This window comes from Haliotis rufescens, unplaced genomic scaffold (genome assembly GCF_023055435.1).
Source record: "Haliotis rufescens isolate VD_foot unplaced genomic scaffold, xgHalRufe1.0.p SCAF_75, whole genome shotgun sequence".
NCBI lineage: Eukaryota > Metazoa > Mollusca > Gastropoda > Lepetellida > Haliotidae > Haliotis > Haliotis rufescens.
This window is the reverse complement of record NW_025964367.1, coordinates 14863-34483: the sequence shown is the minus strand read 5'-3', so window position 1 is coordinate 34483 and position 19621 is coordinate 14863. Positions and strand designations below refer to the sequence as shown.

At 41.5% G+C, this 19621-nt stretch overlaps 1 protein-coding gene across 2 annotated transcripts; it reads left to right on the top strand.

The window, feature by feature from the left end:
- Window positions 1-208: 208 nt before the first annotated feature.
- LOC124121161 (charged multivesicular body protein 7-like) lies at window positions 209-19386 on the top strand. 2 transcript variants are annotated; one of them, XM_046484148.2, is made up of 10 exons: window positions 209-596; window positions 3522-3690; window positions 4343-4537; window positions 5594-5664; window positions 6865-6927; window positions 11840-11888; window positions 13442-13561; window positions 14178-14276; window positions 16669-16801; window positions 19131-19386. In XM_046484148.2, the coding sequence occupies exons 1-10, from the start codon at window positions 340-342 to the stop codon at window positions 19229-19231; spliced, it is 1257 nt and encodes a 418-aa protein (XP_046340104.2). In that variant the 5' UTR covers window positions 209-339; the 3' UTR covers window positions 19232-19386. The 2 variants fall into 2 exon arrangements, with proteins under 2 accessions (XP_046340104.2, XP_046340103.2); XM_046484147.2 differs by having other exon boundaries at window positions 16669-16849.
- Window positions 19387-19621: the final 235 nt, after the last annotated feature.

Here is a 19621-nt window from a genome sequence, read left to right as displayed (position 1 = left end):
CATACTATTACCCAGAAAACGTATAACATATGGTAAAAAATAAATTAGATACACTGTCACAAATTACAATACCTTCTTGCAGTGATAAGAAAATATGTTTATCAGATTTATCGGGTTTTTTAATAAGATTTTGTTTGATTTTTGTCGTACTTAATAACACTTTATCGTAGCGATGTTAAATTTAACTTATATTTGTTGTAGGATAATAATACCGATAGACATTCACAAATGATAACATTGCAATGTGGTTGTTGGAAGCGATGGATTAATTGACTGTTCTTGTGGTGATAAGCCATCTCTAATGCGATTAGATGGTTACATCAACCACTTAGCTTGATTATGTCAAGCGACAAGTTATTCCTGCCTCCGGAATGGAAGGACGGTCAGAAGATGACAGTGTTGTTTGCTCCATTCCGCGACAGATCTCTTAATCCGCAATCATGGGATCGAAAGTTGAAATTTTGGACTCACGTCATCAGTGAAGACTGTCGACAGAATAACCGTATAATTGTTGATGTGAAGGAACTACAAAGTCGTTTTGTAAGAAATGGGAAAAAACCTGGGTGTCTTGATGTTGTTGGTGTTGAAATGCAAAGGTAAAGATCAAAATTAGTCTCCGTACCATATATAATGTAGCTGCGTTTATTTGTAGCATACAACTGTATGATCACTTTTATGGCCATAGACTAGATGTGTGTTATGGGAATTAGACGGGTGCCAATGAGGGACAGTGAACATGGTGAATAATGGCAGCAGGAAGCCAGTCTTATTGAAACTGCTTAAACACTGTGCCCTTTCTCACAGGTGCCTGAAGCAGTACAGTGATAGGGTTATAGCTATACCCGGGCGAAAACGGCACCTCGCCTCAAGAGAAAACTGCTACTATTGCTTGGCAAAAACGGCACCTTATATCATGTTCTATATTTTTTTAACCTTGTTCAAATTAAATTAAACTTACATGGTAACTTGCAAACACCAATAATTGTGAAATGTTAAAACAAGTTTACATTAGACATTAGCCTCTACTCCAACTATATTCCAACTTAGCCTATACACAACTCAACTTATTGTGAAAACATAACATGCTTTGAAGTAAAATAAATTAAATTAAACTCACATTGTCTCTTACGAACACAAATAATTGTAAAATGTTAAAACAAGTTTACCTTAGAAATTAGCCCCCTACTCCAATTTACTCACCGACTCCGATTGGGAGGCGAAGCTAACTTATTGTGAAAACACTATACGCTTTGAAGTTTACTCAATGTCGAGCTGAAACTGTATTTGAGAGGCCTAACATGGTGACGATTGGTCATGATTATTCAGTGGCCTTTCGATGTGTTTCATGCGATAAGAATGTCAGAAAAAATAAACATGCTGTATCATGTGACAACTCTGACCAGTGGACCCATCGTGTATGTGGTACCAGACTTTCTGTGGCTCGTTATCGAGAAATTAGCTGAGTCAGCAACTATCACAATGTTCGGTGGTACATAGGCCGATATTGTCAACACGTGATGAAGATATAGTAATACATAAATCGTTCTTATCGTTATTAAAAATTGAGGTGCCATTTTTGCCCGACACATAGTAGCTGCTTTCGCCAAATGCGGTGCCATTTTCGCCAGAGAAATCGGTGACGTTTTGCTGAGGTGCAGTTTTAGCCTGCACCCTAGTGATATCACTGAAACATCAGACCCATAAATATAGCCTGCAACCTCGGGGTATCTCGGTACTTGTTATGTACGCTGAACAGAACAAAATGCACTCACTAACCTTTATGATTATTCGTGTTCTCTATATGAGATGTTACTTATTTTATCTAGGCATGTATATTTTACTGATAAATGTTCATTATTTACATTCGTAGCATCGAGTGAAAGCTGGGCCTTGCGCTCAGTTTGACAAGGGAGAGAACTCCATTGTATCACGTTACAGGGAAAAGTTGTGTATGGAGGTCAGAATTGGACAAAAACAGGACATAATTCTACCTACCACTAAGTACATGTATGATGATGCCAGACGTCAGTGATTTTTGCAGTCAAGTGCACAGACAGCACAAGTAAAATTCTGAATGTGTAATAAGTATTCAATGCATATTTACCGAAAAGTAAGAACAAAATATCAGAAAGGACATTTTTAGATATTTGTTTAAATGGGAAGCCTCTACGCGAGCAAGTAGTGCATATCATACCGTATCTGGGGGCACGGGTGGCCCAGTCCTCTAAGGCGCCACAATTCGCTGTGCAGAGTTGCGTCCCTTTGGCATGCCAGAAACCTATGATTGTGGGTTCGAATCCTGGTTTGCCCCAATTATGTTTCTAGGTTTGTCAGCACCATACCCGTGCTAGTGGGTTTCACCGAAGTGGTAAACATCTAAGACCTGCATCTCTTTCGGCTTTCCTCCCATATTAAGCTGACACGCCGTGATATGACTGGAATACTGTAAAAACAGGCATTAAACACAACTCACTCACTCACTCATACAGTATCTGATAGTGGTTATGCTTCATTAGCTGGGCTAGTCAGACCCGTGAAGATCCAGGGTAGAATAGGTCTTCATCAACCCAGGCTTGTAAGAGGCGACTAACGGGATCGGTTGGCCAGGCTCGCTGAATTGGTTGATGCATGTCATCGTATCCCATATGCGTGGATTGATTATTCGCAGACCGCCGTCAAAGAGCTGGAATATTGCTGAGTGCGGCGTTAAACAACAAACAATAAGCTGGGTTAGTCATATTCAAATTTGGCTAGTTGAGAGTCAACTAGGGCTGGGACAGGTAACTTGGGTACTCGGGTCAGGTGGGTACTGAGAAGGACCCAGGTATTCACAGAACTACCCGGACCCTTGGTTGGTCATGTGATATATTGTTTAATGACAAAAATGATCTTGAACTATATCGTTACACCACAAGTCATTAATGTTGGCATTTCTTTCTGACTATGCACCCAGATGTTTATATGTTTGAATAAACATAAAACTTCAGTCAACTTCAAAATATGCATGACCAGATCGTTTTAGACGTGTCTCTAAATACATTTTGCCCATACCTACATTTTGTACCTATCTCTTGAGACCTACAGTGGGTACCCGGGTAGGGTCGGGTAATAGGTGGGTGGGTACCCGGGTAGTAAATTTGTTTGGACTCGTCCCAGCCTAGAGTCAACACTGTAGAGCCCTGTTTTCAACCATGTTGACAAGTGTTGAACGAAGAGGAATGTATGAGACATTGAAAGTAAAGGGGTCCCAATCATAACCCTGATTTTGAAAGTTTTAGTGCACCCTTAAATTCAAATATAGTGCTAGCAAATCTCAAGGACTCTTTCTGACACTGGAGTGTTACATTCCATGTTTCGCTGACATGGTTGAGGATGAAAAGTGTGAATCCTTAATTTCAGTAATTTCTTAAATATGCAGAAATATTCATTGTGATTCTGGAAAATTGGAAACGATTATGTTTGATGCTTTTGAGATAATGTTTGACATGTTCAATGTGTTTGTCTGTTATCTCAATTTGCAGGAGTGGCAAGTTACACAAAGTGTCCCAGTATCAGAAAGCAGGGAGCTCAAGCTGGCTGGGGTGGGGCTTCAGCACGTTTGTGTGGAGGCCGATGTCCTGGGGACTGAGTGCGGTGTGGAGGAAGTCGGAAGACAACTCGGAGCCACTGGTCCTGCATCAGCTGCTGACAGTAATAAGTTAATTCTCATCTTAGGGTATACATGAACATCATGATGTATAAGCAGAGCCTTTTTTGATTCCATGTTGTAATCAGGTAATGATAACAAATAGCGTTTTCATGTTTATCTTGGGGGCACGGGTGGCCCAGTCTTCTAAGGCGCCGCGATTCGCTGTGCAGAGTTGCGTCCCTTGGGCACGCCAGAAACCTATGATTGTGGGTTCGAATCCCGCTTCTCCTCGATTATGTTTCTAGGTTTGTCAGCACCATACCCGCGCTCGTGGGTTTCACCGAATTGGTAAACGTCTGAGACCTGCATCACTTCGGGCTTGCCTCCCACATTTAGCTGACACGCTGCGATATAAACGCGTACACGTTACGTCTGCGACTGATAAATGGAATACTGTTAAAAGCAGCGTTAAACCCAACTCACTCACTCACTCACTCATGTTTATCTTTCTTATCACTTTTTACAGGGATGCTTTTCTTTGGGGATGGGAGGAACTCTGTGTGCCAAGTGAACATGATCTGTAATATTTTAGCCTTGTACATGTTGTAAGCATGTTAAATTGTGATGAATCTGATAATATTGCTTTTTTATGATAAGTATTCAGGGTTTATGTGTGCATGTAAAATAATAGCCAGTGTATTTTCTGTCATTCAGGAGAAGTGTAGTGAGCTGCTGTGTCTCCACTACGACACTGTGGAGCACGAGTCGACTGACAACCTAGTGGAACTGGGGGCTCTCCGCTCCAAGCATGCATCACTGGGCTTATCGGAGAGGGATTTCGACCTGGTTATACAACAGCTAGCACTAGACAAGAAGGTGGTTGTCACACAAACCATGGAGAGAGACACTGTATGTATAGTCTAAACCATGCATTTACAACAGTGAAATCTTGTTATTCAGATTCAGGGAACGATTGCAAAAATACCAGGACTGCACATTTTTAGCCCTGGGCTTAATTACGGATTTTTAAAAAAATTTTTTATTAACATTTTATCCAAATACCTATAAGCCCAGGGCTTAAAACTAAAAAAAGACAAAACAAGATAGAAAGAATGAATATCCCAAGTTTATTTAAACAGTACTCACAAATGGAATGACAGAGCAATACTTCAACAACTTTGTAGAGGAGATAACAATTATTTTTCTCAGAAATCTTTCAAATCTTTCTCAGAGGGGGAAATTCAGAACGGGGGGATTCTCGATTAGAATAAATACCCAGCTAACTGAGCTGATTGTTGGATCAGGTTGTCAGTTTCAGTGACTTGGAGTTTCATCGTACCATGGCGGTGGGCGTCATTTACAATTTTAGGCCCATACGAGATTATTTACAGAACATAGTCGTATTGATGGAATGTTGCTGAATGCGGCGTTTAACAACAAACAAACAGAACAGTCACAAGCATATGTTGCTTTTTTATCCAGTAATTCTGTCCTGACTGTGACTATACATTCAAATACATTCAGTGCTGAAATTGTTGACTGGGCTGTGAGGCAGTTGCAACTTAATGTCACCTATCCCCACGCAAATGTTACCAGCCTTTGGATTCCAGGCAGGCAGCTATTTCAGATGCTGATGGTGATGGGGCGATATATCTAGTTGAAGGATGAAGGCATGACCCTTTTATGGATAATGTCTGTCTGTCTGTCTGTCTGTCTGTCTGTCCTCACTGGCAAAAGAAACATGAATGCAATACATGTTGGTCAGTATATGAAGAATTACTCTTATTGAAGAGATATTCGATTGGTGTGATGCACAAATGAACATACTGTTAGGTTGTCTGGATTAACGATCATGAATGCATCACATGTGATGTCATAGACCCATGACTCGAAGTGACTGAATATTGTTCAAAGCAGTGCTCAATGTTTCACTCACTCACTCTCCACTCACTCACTCTGTTCCAGGTTGTGAAGTTCTCAAAGAAGGGAGACAAGCGTGTTGGCCCTGTGAGCGAAGTGGAGCTCAATGTCTTCAGGTAATATATAGGTGGTGGGTTGTGGAGACAATACTGACAAGACCAAAGTTCAGTTCTTCACACAGGGGCTAAAGTTGGTTAACTGTTGTAAAGCTTGCGTGACAACATGGGAATAGCAGTCAGGAATGCTGTCACTGACTCTCCTGTAACTGTATCATTATCTGTGACTCTCAACGCATTGCTCATGTTACTTACATTATGTTTTTTATTGTTTTCAACAGGGCTACAATGTGTGAATAACCCGCTAGCAATATAAGGCATAAAACCATTCTCACTGTTGCTATGGTTGTTTTGGGAGTTACTATCCTTGTGTTGCATTTGTACATGGCCCTGAGGCAAGACCAATCTCATTAATATAAGATCTTAGATCTTGCTATTGCTAAACAAAGATCTGAGGACATCCCATTACGGTCACTTCAGAGCGACCTATCATCTGACTTTTCATCTGACCAATCAAAGCGTCGCTTACCAGATCATGAAAGTGACAGTCGGAATGTGTTTTCTAATCATACAACCTCGGAAATGTTCGCAAGTTATAATATGAATAGTTACTGTCGATGCCTTGCAACACTACATCCAACAGTAATTTGGAGTACCTTCAGCTTTACAAATTGTCACTAGTCCTACAGTCATTGCCAAACTGCCCAATAGCTAAGGTATCCTTTGGACTAGTAGAAATTTGCGAGTTTTCTATATGGTACCATTTTAAGGACTAGTGGGCTAAAACTGTTAGCTTCTATCGCTGACCTTCCACAACTCCCTAACAACCTCCAGGCTCTGAATCCTGGACGTGGCAGACATGTCTGGCTTCATCATGTTGTGATTCAATGCAAGGACATGGACACTGTAATGTGTAGGAAGGTGAAAGACAATCTCACCCAGTGTCTTTGATATCAAATAGATCAACAGGAGTTGATACTCAGAGCCTTACCTTTTATCTATGAGTGTTGGTACATTTGATATCAAAAGGCACGAGGGTGAGATTCTATTTTTGATCCAAAAATAATTCTTCCAACGATTTCAGTTTGTAAAAGTACTTGTTCACCTACTGAAAACGTTGTACCTATATTACTAAAATAGTACTACAATGTATTAAGATTATCTATTGAAAACCCTTGATAGTCACCCCTGTTGTTGTTTCAGATGTTGATGTTGTTGTTGTTGATGCAGCTAATGATGATGTTGTTGTCGTTGTTGCAGGATCCAGAAGGTGCAGCTGAACCTGGAGAAGCAGACGGAGGTTCTGTCCCAGCAGTGTGACAAGTCAGTACAGCAGCTGTCACCTTGTGACATCACCTTGTTCACCTTGATAATGTTTCTAAGTTTGTCAGCACCATACCTGCTCGGGGGTTTCACCAAAGTGGTAAACGCCTGAGACCTGTATCACTTCGGGTTTCATCCCACATCAAGCTGACACGCTGTCATTTAACTGGAATACTGTCCTAAGTGGCGTTTAACCCAACTCACTCACTTGCTACATCACCTTGTTGTTTCACATTGCCATGTCACCAGTTTCACTGGTTCAGACACATCCACATAAGCCCATGCACTGGTGTCCTGTCTGATGCAGAAATGTCCAGTGGCCTGCATAGACTGTATCCATGTGGGCTATCAAATGTTGGTCCTCAGCATGATTAGCTCACATTTTAAAAATGAGACATGCTACAATTTCGAGTTATTATCCCCAGCCGCGCGAAAGCGCGAAGCGGGGGATATAGTATTCACGACTGTCCGTCCGTACGTCCGTACGTCCGTACATCCGTACGTCCGTCCGTACGTCCCACCTGTTTGTTGCCGCGATATCTCAAGAACTAAACACTGGATTGTCTTCATATTTGGAACTATGGTGTATATACAGACTCCGCAGACACCAGTCGGTTTTGGTGACCTTGATCCCATTTTCAAGGTCACAGCAGGCATATCTGCTTTTAGAGTTGGAAAACGGTGTTGCCGCGATATCTCAAGAACTAAACACTGGATTGTCTTCATATTTGGAACTATGGTGTATATACAGACTCCGCAGACACCAGTCGGTTTTGGTGACCTTGATCCCATTTTCAAGGTCACAGCAGACAAATCCGCTTTTGGAGTTGGAAAACGGTGTTGCCGCGATATCTCAAGAACTAAACACTGGATTGTCTTCATATTTGGAACTATCGTGTATATACAGACTCCGCAGACACCAGTCGGTTTTGGTGACCTTGATCCCATTTCCAAGGTCACAGCAGACAAATCTGCTTTTAGAGTTGGAAAACGGTGTTGCCGCGATATCTCAAGAACTAAACACTGGATTGTCTTCATATTTGGAACTATGGTGTATATACAGACTCCGCAGACACCAGTCGGTTTTGGTGACCTTGATCCCATTTTCAAGGTCACAGCAGGCAAATCTGCTTTTGGAGTTGGAAAACGGTGTTGCCGCGATATCTCAAGAACTAAACACTGGATTGTCTTCATATTTGGAACTATGGTGTATATACAGACACCGCAGACACCAGTCGGTTTTGGTGACCTTGACCCCATTGTCAAGGTCACAGCAGGCAAATCTGCTTTTGGAGTTAGAAAACGGTGTTGCCGCGATATCTCAAGAACTAATCGCTGGATTGTCTTCATATTTGGAACTATAGTGTATATACAGACACCGCATACACCTGTCAGATTTGGTGACCTTGACCCCATTTTCAAGGTCACAGCAGGCAAATCTGTTTTTAGAGTTGGAAAACGGTGTTGCCACAATATCTCAAGAACTAATCGCTGGATTGTCTTCATATTTGGTACTATGGTGTACAGGCGGGGGATATTTCGTCACTCTGTGACAAATACTTGTTACTAAATTGCTTCTTCTCTCAATCCCAATCCCAGTCATTTGACTTACACTATATAACACCTGCAGTGTAAACCACTGCTCCCCAGGTTATCTTTCAGATTCTTCACAGGGAGGTAATGAGACGTTGGGGGTATGGCATTCCATTCTTTCATTTCGGGGGACAAGGCCATAGTGGTCTAAGACTCTGCCTCAAGCTGTGCAATGGTTTGCTGGTCAAGAGCTTGCCGCCGCCATTAGGATCCATAGTCTGTCAGCACCATGCCTGTGCATGGGTTTACCTTTGGACAAGACTTGCATCACCTTCCTGCTACATCAACATTATGAGAGAGTGAGTGAGTGAGGTTTTACGCCGCTTTTAGCAATATTCCAGCAATATCACAGCGGGGGACACCAGAAATGGGCTTCATACATTGTACCCATGTCGGGAATCAACATTATGAAGCTGGTGGAACTGGATATAACCAATATTATGTCGAAGTGGCTTTAAAGGCAACAGTCATTGTGTCTCCAGTACTTCTCTGTGTTCCCTGGATATATATGAGGGGCATTCACAAAGTTTTTGCAAGTCCTATACAAAAGCAAGGGACACAAAGTTGAATTCATTTTTATTTTTCAATATAAAGACCCTCCTTTTCAGAACGTTTAGTCCATTTGTCCTTCAACCTTGTTATATGGGGTTTGAGGTAGCCTATTGGTTAATGCGTTGGCTTGTCATGCCGTAGACCTCGGTTCAATTCCAAACAAGGGTACATTTTATGGTATCACCGCTGTGATATTGCTCGCATATTTCTAAAAGCGGCATAAGACCATACTTACTCACTCAACCTTGTTATCCCTCATATTATCAGGCGTCAGCGGCAGGCATGAAGGCATGTTCTGTGAAACGTCCCCGCAATGCAGACCTAAGTTGTCAAAAGAGATAATAGTCACTAGGAACAAGGTCTGGGCTTCAAGGGGATGAATTTACTGTACAAAGCCACATTCCCTTATAGCAGCCTGCGGATTCCTGGAATCCTAGAATACTGTCACTATGCCGTTCTTGCTGATGGTCGAGTCTGTAACTTCTAAGGTGCAGATGTTTCCATTGCATTGATTCAGTTTTGTCTCTCGATCCTAGTGATGAATCTACATCTCATCCCCTGTTACCAAACAGGAACCTTATTGCAGAGTTCAAGGACCTCGTGGCTCCACTCCGTACTTTGGTGGAGATCTTGCAGACAAAGGTTCCAAAATGTTGATGAATGTTTTCAGTGCCACTCACTGAAGCCTCAAAGTCACAGGCTAGTTTCACAACCTTTACCTTGCGATCTTTTATTGTCCTCCTTCCAAGGCAGCTATCATGTCAATATTTGCCTCCGTGACCGTTGGTCATCTTAGATGGACACTCAGCCATTTTTAAACTCTAGTCCATCGAGTTACAATCGTGTAATGAGGGGCATCAATTTCTGTTGATACCCTTCCTTTATCAAAAACTTAATGACTGCGCTTTGTTCCATCTTGCTGAAATCCAATATGGAGACACTCTGCTTGAAATGATGAACTATTTCTCATGTATTATATGAAGTACAGCTATATGTTTGTCAGAATGTAATCAGCCTAGGACTGACTACCAAATGCCAGGAACTCTTCCACACTGGCTGTAATATTACTACTGATGTTGCAGGACCTGTTTAACATGTAAATAGGACCCTGGTAGGACTCTGTGACAAGACTGTCTCTGTGGTAGAAATACAGAATCCGAATACCATGCCCTGTATCAAGTCAAGGCGGTGGGGTAACCTAGTGGTTAAAGCGTTCGTTCGTCACGCCGAAGACCCAGGTTCTTACCCCACATGGGTACAACGTGTGAAGCCCATTTCTGGTGTCCCCGCCGTGATATTGCTGGAATATTGCTAAAAGCGGCTTAAAGCAATACTCATCCATCATCCATCAATATCAAGTGACGTACAAGTTATGGTGTCATATTGATTTCACAGTGGGAGAAGCTGCTTGTTTCCTGACAATGAGACTGATTTTTGATTTTTGATTTTTTATTATACATACACCTTTCAGGGCTACTTCTTGCCCCATTATTCCATGAAGGGTAAGGAAATAGTCCTGAATGTTGTGTATGTATAATACGTGGTCTAGTGGTAGAGCGTCCAATTGGAGAGCAGAAGGTCCGGTGTTCGATCCCCGGTCGCATCATACCAAAAGACGTTAAAAGATGGTACTTGTTGTTACCCTGTCTGGCGCTCGGCATTAAGGGGCTAAGACAAGGACTGATGGGCTCGAAGTCAGTATACTGTGTCTGAGTGGGGTATTCATGTTAAACTGCGGCATGGTATCTCAGTGATCTAGCACTATAAATCGGCATCAGTCCGGACTAGTACAAGCAGCCACACACACACATGTGCATGTACGTTGCTATATAAGTGCAATAATCTTGGATGCAACATTAATCACAATTTCACCTCACCTAACATCCATCTGTTAAGTGCCTAGAAAGACACTACCTCATATGAATCTAACCTAGTTACCCTCTAATATGAATCTACCTGTGAAGATTCCGGGGTAGAATAGGTCTTCAGCAACCCATGCTTGCCGTAAAAGGTGACTATGCTTGTCGTAAAAGGCGACTAACGGGATCGGGTGGTCAGGCTCGCAGACTTGGTTGATACATGGCATCAATCCCAATTGCGTGGATCGATGCTCATGATATCAATCACTGGATTGTCTGGTCCAGACTCGATTATTTACAGACCGCCGTCATATAGATTGAATATTGCTGAGTGCGTCGTTAAACAACAAACCAACCAACCAACCAATCTAATATGAATCAAATCTCAGCACTGGGTCACTCAGTTTTATACTTGTCATCATGGTCATGTTTATTCGTAGTTTGCTAATATTTATCATTCGAAAGTTCAAAATCGAAAGTTTTTTAGTATTCATTATGTTTTAATAGGTTTGAAATGTGCCACAGTTCTCTGCCTTACAAGGGGGCATGAGTGGCCCAGTCGTCTAAGGCGCCGCGATTCGCTGTGCAGAGTTGCGTCCCTTAGGCACCCCAGAAACCTATGATTGTGGGTTCGAATCCCGGTTCGCCCCGATTATGTTTCTAGGTTTGTCACCACCATACCCGTGCTCGTTGGTTTCACAAAAGTGGTAAACGTCTGAGACCTGCATCACTTTTGGCTTTCCTCCCACATTAAGCTGACACGCCGTGATATAACTGGAATACTGTTCAAAGCAGCGTTAAACCCAACTCACTCACTCACTCTGCCTTACATGTATGTATACATAGACATCATTGTAGTAGTTAGACTGTTTCAGAGTAGAGAATGTCATCCCCATCTTCTGTTTCAGACTGAGGAATGAAGCCAAGCTTCACGTCAAGGAAGGAAAGAGGACCCTGGTAAGAGTTTATGATTCATACCAACTGGGAGGGACAGGTTTACTCAACAGCAGCTTAATTCTTCTGTTGTTTTCCTTGAATGCTATTAATACCGTATTCGACTTAATAAGCGCCTCGCTCTAATAAGCGCCCACAGCGATATTTGCTAATATATTGGCTGGTAAACAATCCCAATTAGCACCCGTTCCAATTGATCAATGTACACAAGACTTAGTTATTCGTATATAATATGCACGTGTGTTATATGCACCCTTAATTATAGGCAATTAAATTCTTGAAAAATATATGTCATATATAAACATTTCAGGTTGTCAGCATAAACCACGAAATTTACGATCTTTCAACTCTGTTTTTTTTTCACCAAAATAATAATCTAATAAGAGCCTCCTATTTCTAATTTTGAGAGCGCCCTGGGTGCTTATTACGTCAAATACGGTATACTCACAGCCAAAAGAACATGAACTATTGAAATATATAGAGAAGTATGTACATTAAAAATAGATGGTTCCAATGTGTACCAATTAATGACAAAACTAACAATCAGTCAAGTGTTACGACAGCATGTCTTATCATGATATGCTGCATATGATTTCCAAACTTTACGCGCTAATCCTGCACGAGACAAATGGGGCATCTCAAGTCATGGATCTATGACTTCACGTGTGATGTTTTCATACAGGAGAGTGAAACAGTCTATGACTCCTTCTCTGATTGGTCAAAACTCTGACAGGCCTACCAAAAACCTGCAGTGAGCAACCAAACTTTGGAATATGTACACACTTCAGATGAAATAACCACACAAATTCCAAACAAAGACACAATCCCCATAAGTTTGCAATGTAATGATAACATTTTCGGTAGAATCAAACACCGAAATCACACAGACCGTAACAAACCGAGTGCGCTGACACAGATCTGTTACGGAGCTCGCTGGCTGTCAACAAGCCTCTCAGGGACAGTCTCAATAGTTCACAGTCAACCAGTATTAAAAAACTGTAATATAGAATCCAACCTCACTCACTCACCCAAACACCAAACTCACTCTGTATGTGTCATGTATCCAACCTCACTCACTCAGACACTAACTCACTCACCCAAAGACCAAACTCACTCTGGATGTATCATGTATTCAACCTCACTCACTCACTCCCCTAAACACTAACTCACCAACTCACTCACTCACTCCCCCAAACACTAACTCACCAACTCACTCACTCACTCCCCCAAACACTAACTCACTAACTCACCAACTCCCTCACTCACCAACTCCTTCACTTACCAACTCACTCACTCACCAACTCTCTCACTCACCAACTCTATCACTCACTAACTCACCAACTCACTCACTCACCAACTCACTCAAACACTTACTCACCAACTCACTCACCAACTCACTCACTCACCAACTCACTCACTCACCAACTCGCTCACTCACCAACTCCCTCACTCACTAACTCACCAACTCACTCACTCACCAACTCACTCACTCAAACACTTACTCACCAACTCACTCACCAACTCACTCACTCACTCTGTTGTTTGTGTTGTTCCAGGCCATGCAGTCACTTCGCAGGAAGAAGCGGGTCGAGCAGACTCTGAATCAGAAGATGGCGTCCATTGACCAGCTGCATAACATGATGACAAAGATTCAGGATGCTGCTACAAATGAAATGGTAGGGTTGTTTGGTTAGTTGTTTAACGCCGCACTCAGCAATATTCCAGCTATATGACAGCGGTCTGTAAATAATCGAGTCTGGACCAGACAATCCAGTGATGACATCATGAGCATTGATCCACGTAATTGGGATTGATGGCATGCATCAACCAAGTCAGCGAGCCTTACCACCCGATCCCATTAGTCGCCTTTAAAGACAAGCATAGGCGCCTCTTATGGCAAGCATGGGTTGCTGAAGACCTATTCTACCCGGAATCTTCACGGGTCGAAATGGTAGGGAAAACATCCATGTCATGAACAAAGTACGGGCAAACTGACGATAAAATGACTAATGAGCCATCGAACAGCAAGGGGCATTATGAAAATAAACAACACAAAGAGAGACTGGGAGGAATTCTAAATGGTGCTAATATCATTAACATGAACAAAATATGATATTACTTTTGACATGGGTTAACATGGTTAAGTCAGTGTCTGTGTATGATTAGCTAAATGAGTAAGACCAGATACTACTGAGATTGTCAACGTGTATTGTTTCGTCCAGATACTACTGAGATTGTCAACGTGTATTGTTTCATCCGTGCTGAGTAGCCATGTTTGTTTCCCCTCCACAGATACTGAAGGCGTATGATTCCGGGATGTCCGCCATCAAGTCTCTCAACCAGGAGACCCCTGCCGAGAAAGTGGAGAATGTTGTCGACAACCTACAAGATGTAAGGCCGTGTGCACTTCTGTTTTCACGGGAAGGAGTCTGTACTATGAGATCTGTGTTACTTTCTTTCCGCATATTTCATTCCAATGAGGTTACGGGTTCTTCTTTACTTTCAACACCATACTGTCCAACATCTGGCATAGGCACAGTTGGCATTAGTGCATGTCTAGCATGGACAGGTCAGTATGTACCCATCTTCCCGAGGTATTATGGAGTTACATTTTGGCTGGACTAACGAGTCTATGCATAGTCCAATCAAAATCGCGTACTGAAATCGAAATCCGGTTCGTAAAGTGTCATGCAGATTTCGGTCGACTGCAGGATTTGCAAAGCATGTGCACCGCTAACTCGTTGTCAACAGATATTTTCTAAATCTTTTCATGCTTTTAATCAAGGTGCTCACGTGATTTGATGCACTTCACGATGTAAGACTCGTTTTATAACAATATAGATCTTGATTATCAATCAGATCGTCTTGACTGGGTGCCACCATTTTGTTTGAAGCAAATGCAAGTGATACGAGAGGTTGAATCTGATTGGTCAATAGGAGAGGCATAGAAAGGACATAACTTGTAATAGCCACTGGTGGCGCTACGATCGAGCCCAGGAATTCCAGCCTAGTTCGGCAAGGGTGGAAACAGGACTTTTAAAATCAGTTAACTCTCTTGCCTCGGGAAGATGGTTATCATAAGGACTTGGAGAAATTTGCCATTTTTAAGGGTTTTGCTATATATTGCCATTATAAGGACAAGTGGACTAAAACTGTTAGCCTCTATTGCTAAAGTGCAGCCTATTATTGAAAATTGCAACCTAATGTTAATGTCTACATATACCAAGTGCATGTGAAAAATTCAAATTTGTGTCTTCACTAACCTTTAATTGTAGACACAACTTCGCTCTTGGACAACACTCAATACCTCTAAGCCATATTTACCACACTACAATCCATCACATCACAACCCCTGTGTTATGTGTAATTTGTCATGCTTTCATGGGCTTGATGTCATTAAACTGTGGGTACTTCAAGATGATGTACTGATCTGTAGCTTCATCTATCACCGAAGTTGACCACTGTATCACATTATGATGTTTAGATCATCCAAATAATGATAATCATTACGCATAACACGGCAGTTGCCATTGACGACAATGCCACATAAGTACTGTTACATAAGTACTAACTGTATTAAAAATCATAATGCAGTTATCAGAGATCTGAGATTCTATTTATTTAGATAAATTTATTAGACCAGGGTGCAAACCTGGTTTTGTCTGGTGCAACTAGGTTTTCATGTCAACATGCACCTGGTGCAAATTACATCAAGGGGGCACGGGTGGCCCAGTCGTCTAAGGCGCCGCGATTCGCTGTGCAGAGTTGCGTCCCTTAGGCACGCCAGAGCCTATGATTGTGGGTTCGAATCCCGGTTCGTCCAGATTATGTTTCTAGGTTTGTCAGCACCATACCCATGCTCGTGGGTTTCACCGAAGTGGTAAACGTCTGAGACCTGCATCACTTCGGGCTTTCCTCCCACATTAAGCTGACAAGATGTGATATGACTGGAATACTGTTAAAAGCGGCGTTAAACCAAACTCACTCACTCACTCACTCAAATTACATCAAGTTCTTCAAACAAGCCCTGACATATTGGGTTGACTATGTGAGCATAACTTCATGTTTCCATCATGTGAAGCTGATTATTGATGTGATGGTTCTGCAACATAGTTAATAGTAGTGGGGACCAGTAGAATAGGTCTTCAGCAACCCATGCTTGACGTAAAAGGCGACTATGCTTATTGTAAAAGGTAACTAACGGGATCTGGTGGTCAGGCTCGCTGACTTGGTTGATACATGTCATCGATCCAAATTGCGTGGATCGATGCTCATGATGTCCATCACTGGATTGTCTGGTCCAGACTCGATTATTTTACAGACCGCTGTCATATAGCTGGAATATTGCTGAGTGCTGCGTTAAACAACAAACAAACAGTTGTGGGACAATACATCGATGCATTGGTGGATCATGATTTTTCACTTCTCGATACAAGTATCAATCACAATCGCACACTAAGTACAAAGTATCGATTCTAGTCTTAAATATATTCTCTAATAAATGTTACACCAAACACTAATTACTAGTGAAAATGAGTGGTGAAAATGTAAATATTTTCATCCATTGTGCCATACTTGACAATGTCAATAGTAAATTGTTAGTGTGCCAGGTATTTGGGCATCCTGCGTATGAAAAACATGGATTACACATCACCGATAAGAGCATGTGCAAGTACCGTGATACGTATCAGATCCTGAGCAAGGTATCGTGATATGTATCTGATCGCACAGTTGGTGTATCGTCCCAGCCCTAATAGTTAACTTGCTTCACTCTGTTGTTCAGGCTCTGGAAGATCAAGGGGAGATAACTCAGTTGATATCCCAGGATCTGTCATCAAGTGATGCCTCTGAGGACGGCCTTGAGAAGGAACTGAGTGACCTTCTGTTCGCTGACCAGCAGGCCATGAAAGAGGAAGGTGACGACCTGGCGTCAGTGCTGGAAGGACTAGCCATCCACGATACAAGTAGAATATCTGACTTATTAACTGTCTCCTGTTTCATTAACATTTGGTTCTTACTGGAGGTTTAATTTAATTGATTTTTTCAAGCACAAGCACAGGGTTCATATATATATGTATAGCTGCCAACTTAACCTAATTACAATCAGTACTTTGTTAGGTCTTCTGGTTGGGAATCTTGCATCTAGGCATGTGATTCTGAAACTCAGTTGATAATTTTATCGCTTAGTTTCTATTTCAAACTCTGCAACTCCTGATATTTTTTTTGTTTTGGGTGTTTTTTGTTGTTTTGTTTTTTTGTCTCCTTGGGGGGTTTTGAAATCTGGATATTAAATAAAATACAGATCAAAATTAAAATGACAGAAGATGTTGTTTAAATAGGTTATCTAGCACAGACCTACAAGAATGTACATGATTTATAGATATAACATTTTCAATAAACTGCCCACATTTAACCAATTATGCAACAGGAAAAAAAACCCAAAGAAACCACTATACATAGGCTTCACACTAGTCAATAAACAAGACGCACTCTTGTTCGTAGCAAACAGCATCTCTATGCAAATTTTGTCCTTGTCTGTAAATTGGCGTATTATTGGTATTGATTAAAAATGGAAATAATTTTTTGAATTTTGGTTGTAAATTTGCAACAAATACAAACATTTCAGGACAGTTGGCAGCTATGTATTTGCAATGGGGTCCCCTATTTAGCGACCGGATTCTCCCTGTTTATCACTAAGTCACCTTGCGTTACCTCATTTCTGTTCATCACTGTTTATGTCCATTCACACATTAATACAACTGCCTGCCTTGTGCTTCTTGTTGGACTTGCCATCTTGTTTCCCATGCCCACTTGTTGCCAGTCAGTTCTTTCTGGAACTGATGAGCTAACCGTATCAAAATCTTTTCATATCAACAATTATTACAAATATTGACCCCAATTTCTATGCTCAGGTCTTGAGTTGTTTGATAGGCATAACTTCGAAGTTGACGGGTGACAAGGTAGACACAATTTTATGGAAAACAACTTCTTTAATACTGTAAAAAGTTGACGTTACGGTTTAGATCCTTATACCGTTGTCAAGCAGGGAACGGTAACTGACAACTTCTTTAATACTGTAAAAAGCGACGTTTCGGTATAGATCCCTGCTTGACAATGGTATAAGGATCTATACTGAAACGTCGCTTTTTACAGTATTAAAGAAGTTGTTATCCATAAAATTGTGTCTACCTTGTCAAGTCTTGAGGCCTGAATAAGATCAGTTTGGGAGTTATGGTATTGTAAGTGGGTGACCGGTATGGACGTGAAGCAAGTGTTTAGACTGACCCAGACAGTTCTTGTTGAACATTGACAATCACTGCTTTCTAAATACCGGAGACAAGTCTTGCTTCATGTACTTGACATGAATGTAAATTGTTGAGACCCACCAGACAAGGTAGTGAATGAAGCGTGCTTTATACAAATGTATGTAATTTTATATAAGTGATGCTTACATAGTTAGCAACTTTTATCCAAACGATTCTCAGTTATTTTAGCATGTTTTTCATCTCTCATACGTCATATGCAAATTCAAATTAAACAGGCTGAATGTCAGGTTTGAATTATGATTATGGAGAAACCAGTCCTGTACAAAAGAAAAAGCAGACAGAAACAGGAAATTTACAGCAGGTCAGGTCTGTTTTGTGGAGCCTCTCATTAGCTTGACCAGTTCATCTGTTTGTGTTCATGTGTTTGGGTTTTATCATCAAAAGATGATACATACAACTTAGGCTTGTTCATCTTCAAGCCATGTCGGGAATAGAGTCATGCTCGCCCACTAGCCCAAGGCAGTTCATTCTCTATATCTGAAGGACTCGCATTTCTGTAAAACTATCCATTCCCGTGGTTCTCGCAATCTCAAACATGACCTTGATTTTCATTTACGTTTTACCGACCAATCAAACGTTGAGATTAGGAGGAATGTTTAAAGTAAGAGTTGCCACCTTCAGTTTTGCAACCAAACATTGAGGCTAGTTTGTTACTCGCATTCAGATTGGTCTAGCATAGCAAATCAAAATGTAAAACAAGGGCGGGTCATTTGAGATCAAGGTAATGGATCCACGAGTTAGTGTAGGTTGACCAAAATACAAGCCCTTGAGATTTATAAAGTCCACTAATGTTTGAATAATTGTGAACATGTTAGCGGGTGTTCCTGTGAGTTATCACTATTTGTGCTAGTACACTTTTGTTATAATTTCTATCCCTGCATATGGGTGATCACTACTAACCTTGTGGTCTTTCTTCCAGTTCCAGACCTGCCAGATGTGCCAAGTTTCTCCCCTTCTAAAGAAGAGACAAAACAACCAAGGGGGACAACTCTTCAGAAGCCCATGGCAGCAACAAACTGACCCCAGTGCAAAACTTACTTTAGTGCTTTCAACATACTTCACTGCTGCATGTAGAGAGCTCTGCATTTCATTCACGCTACATTCAATCACACGGAATTGTACCTAGTTCTTGTTCTACCATGTACATAACAGTTGTAAAGAATATTTTAAAACATCCCAAGTGTTTTGTTATCAGGTTCAAAGCATGAAGATTGAGTGAGTGAGTGAGTGAATATGGTCTTACGCCGTTTTAAGCAATATTCCAGCAATATCAGGGCAGGGGACACAAGAAATGGGCATTACACATAGCATCCATGTTGGGAGTCAAACCCTAGGCTTGAGTGTGACGAACGAAAGCTTTATCAACCCGGCATCCCACCGCCCATCATAGAGAATGAGTGAGTGAGTGAG

Excerpts from the sequence above, each read along its gene's own strand:
- LOC124121161 (XM_046484147.2), top strand. The coding sequence starts at position 340 with ATGTCAAGCGACAAGTTATTCCTGCCTCCGGAATGGAAGGACGGTCAG. Across the intron at positions 597-3,521 it reads GTTGGTGTTGAAATGCAAAG|GAGTGGCAAGTTACACAAAG; the intron begins GTAAAGATCAAA and ends CTCAATTTGCAG. Across the intron at positions 6,928-11,839 it reads CTGTCCCAGCAGTGTGACAA|ACTGAGGAATGAAGCCAAGC; the intron begins GTCAGTACAGCA and ends CTTCTGTTTCAG.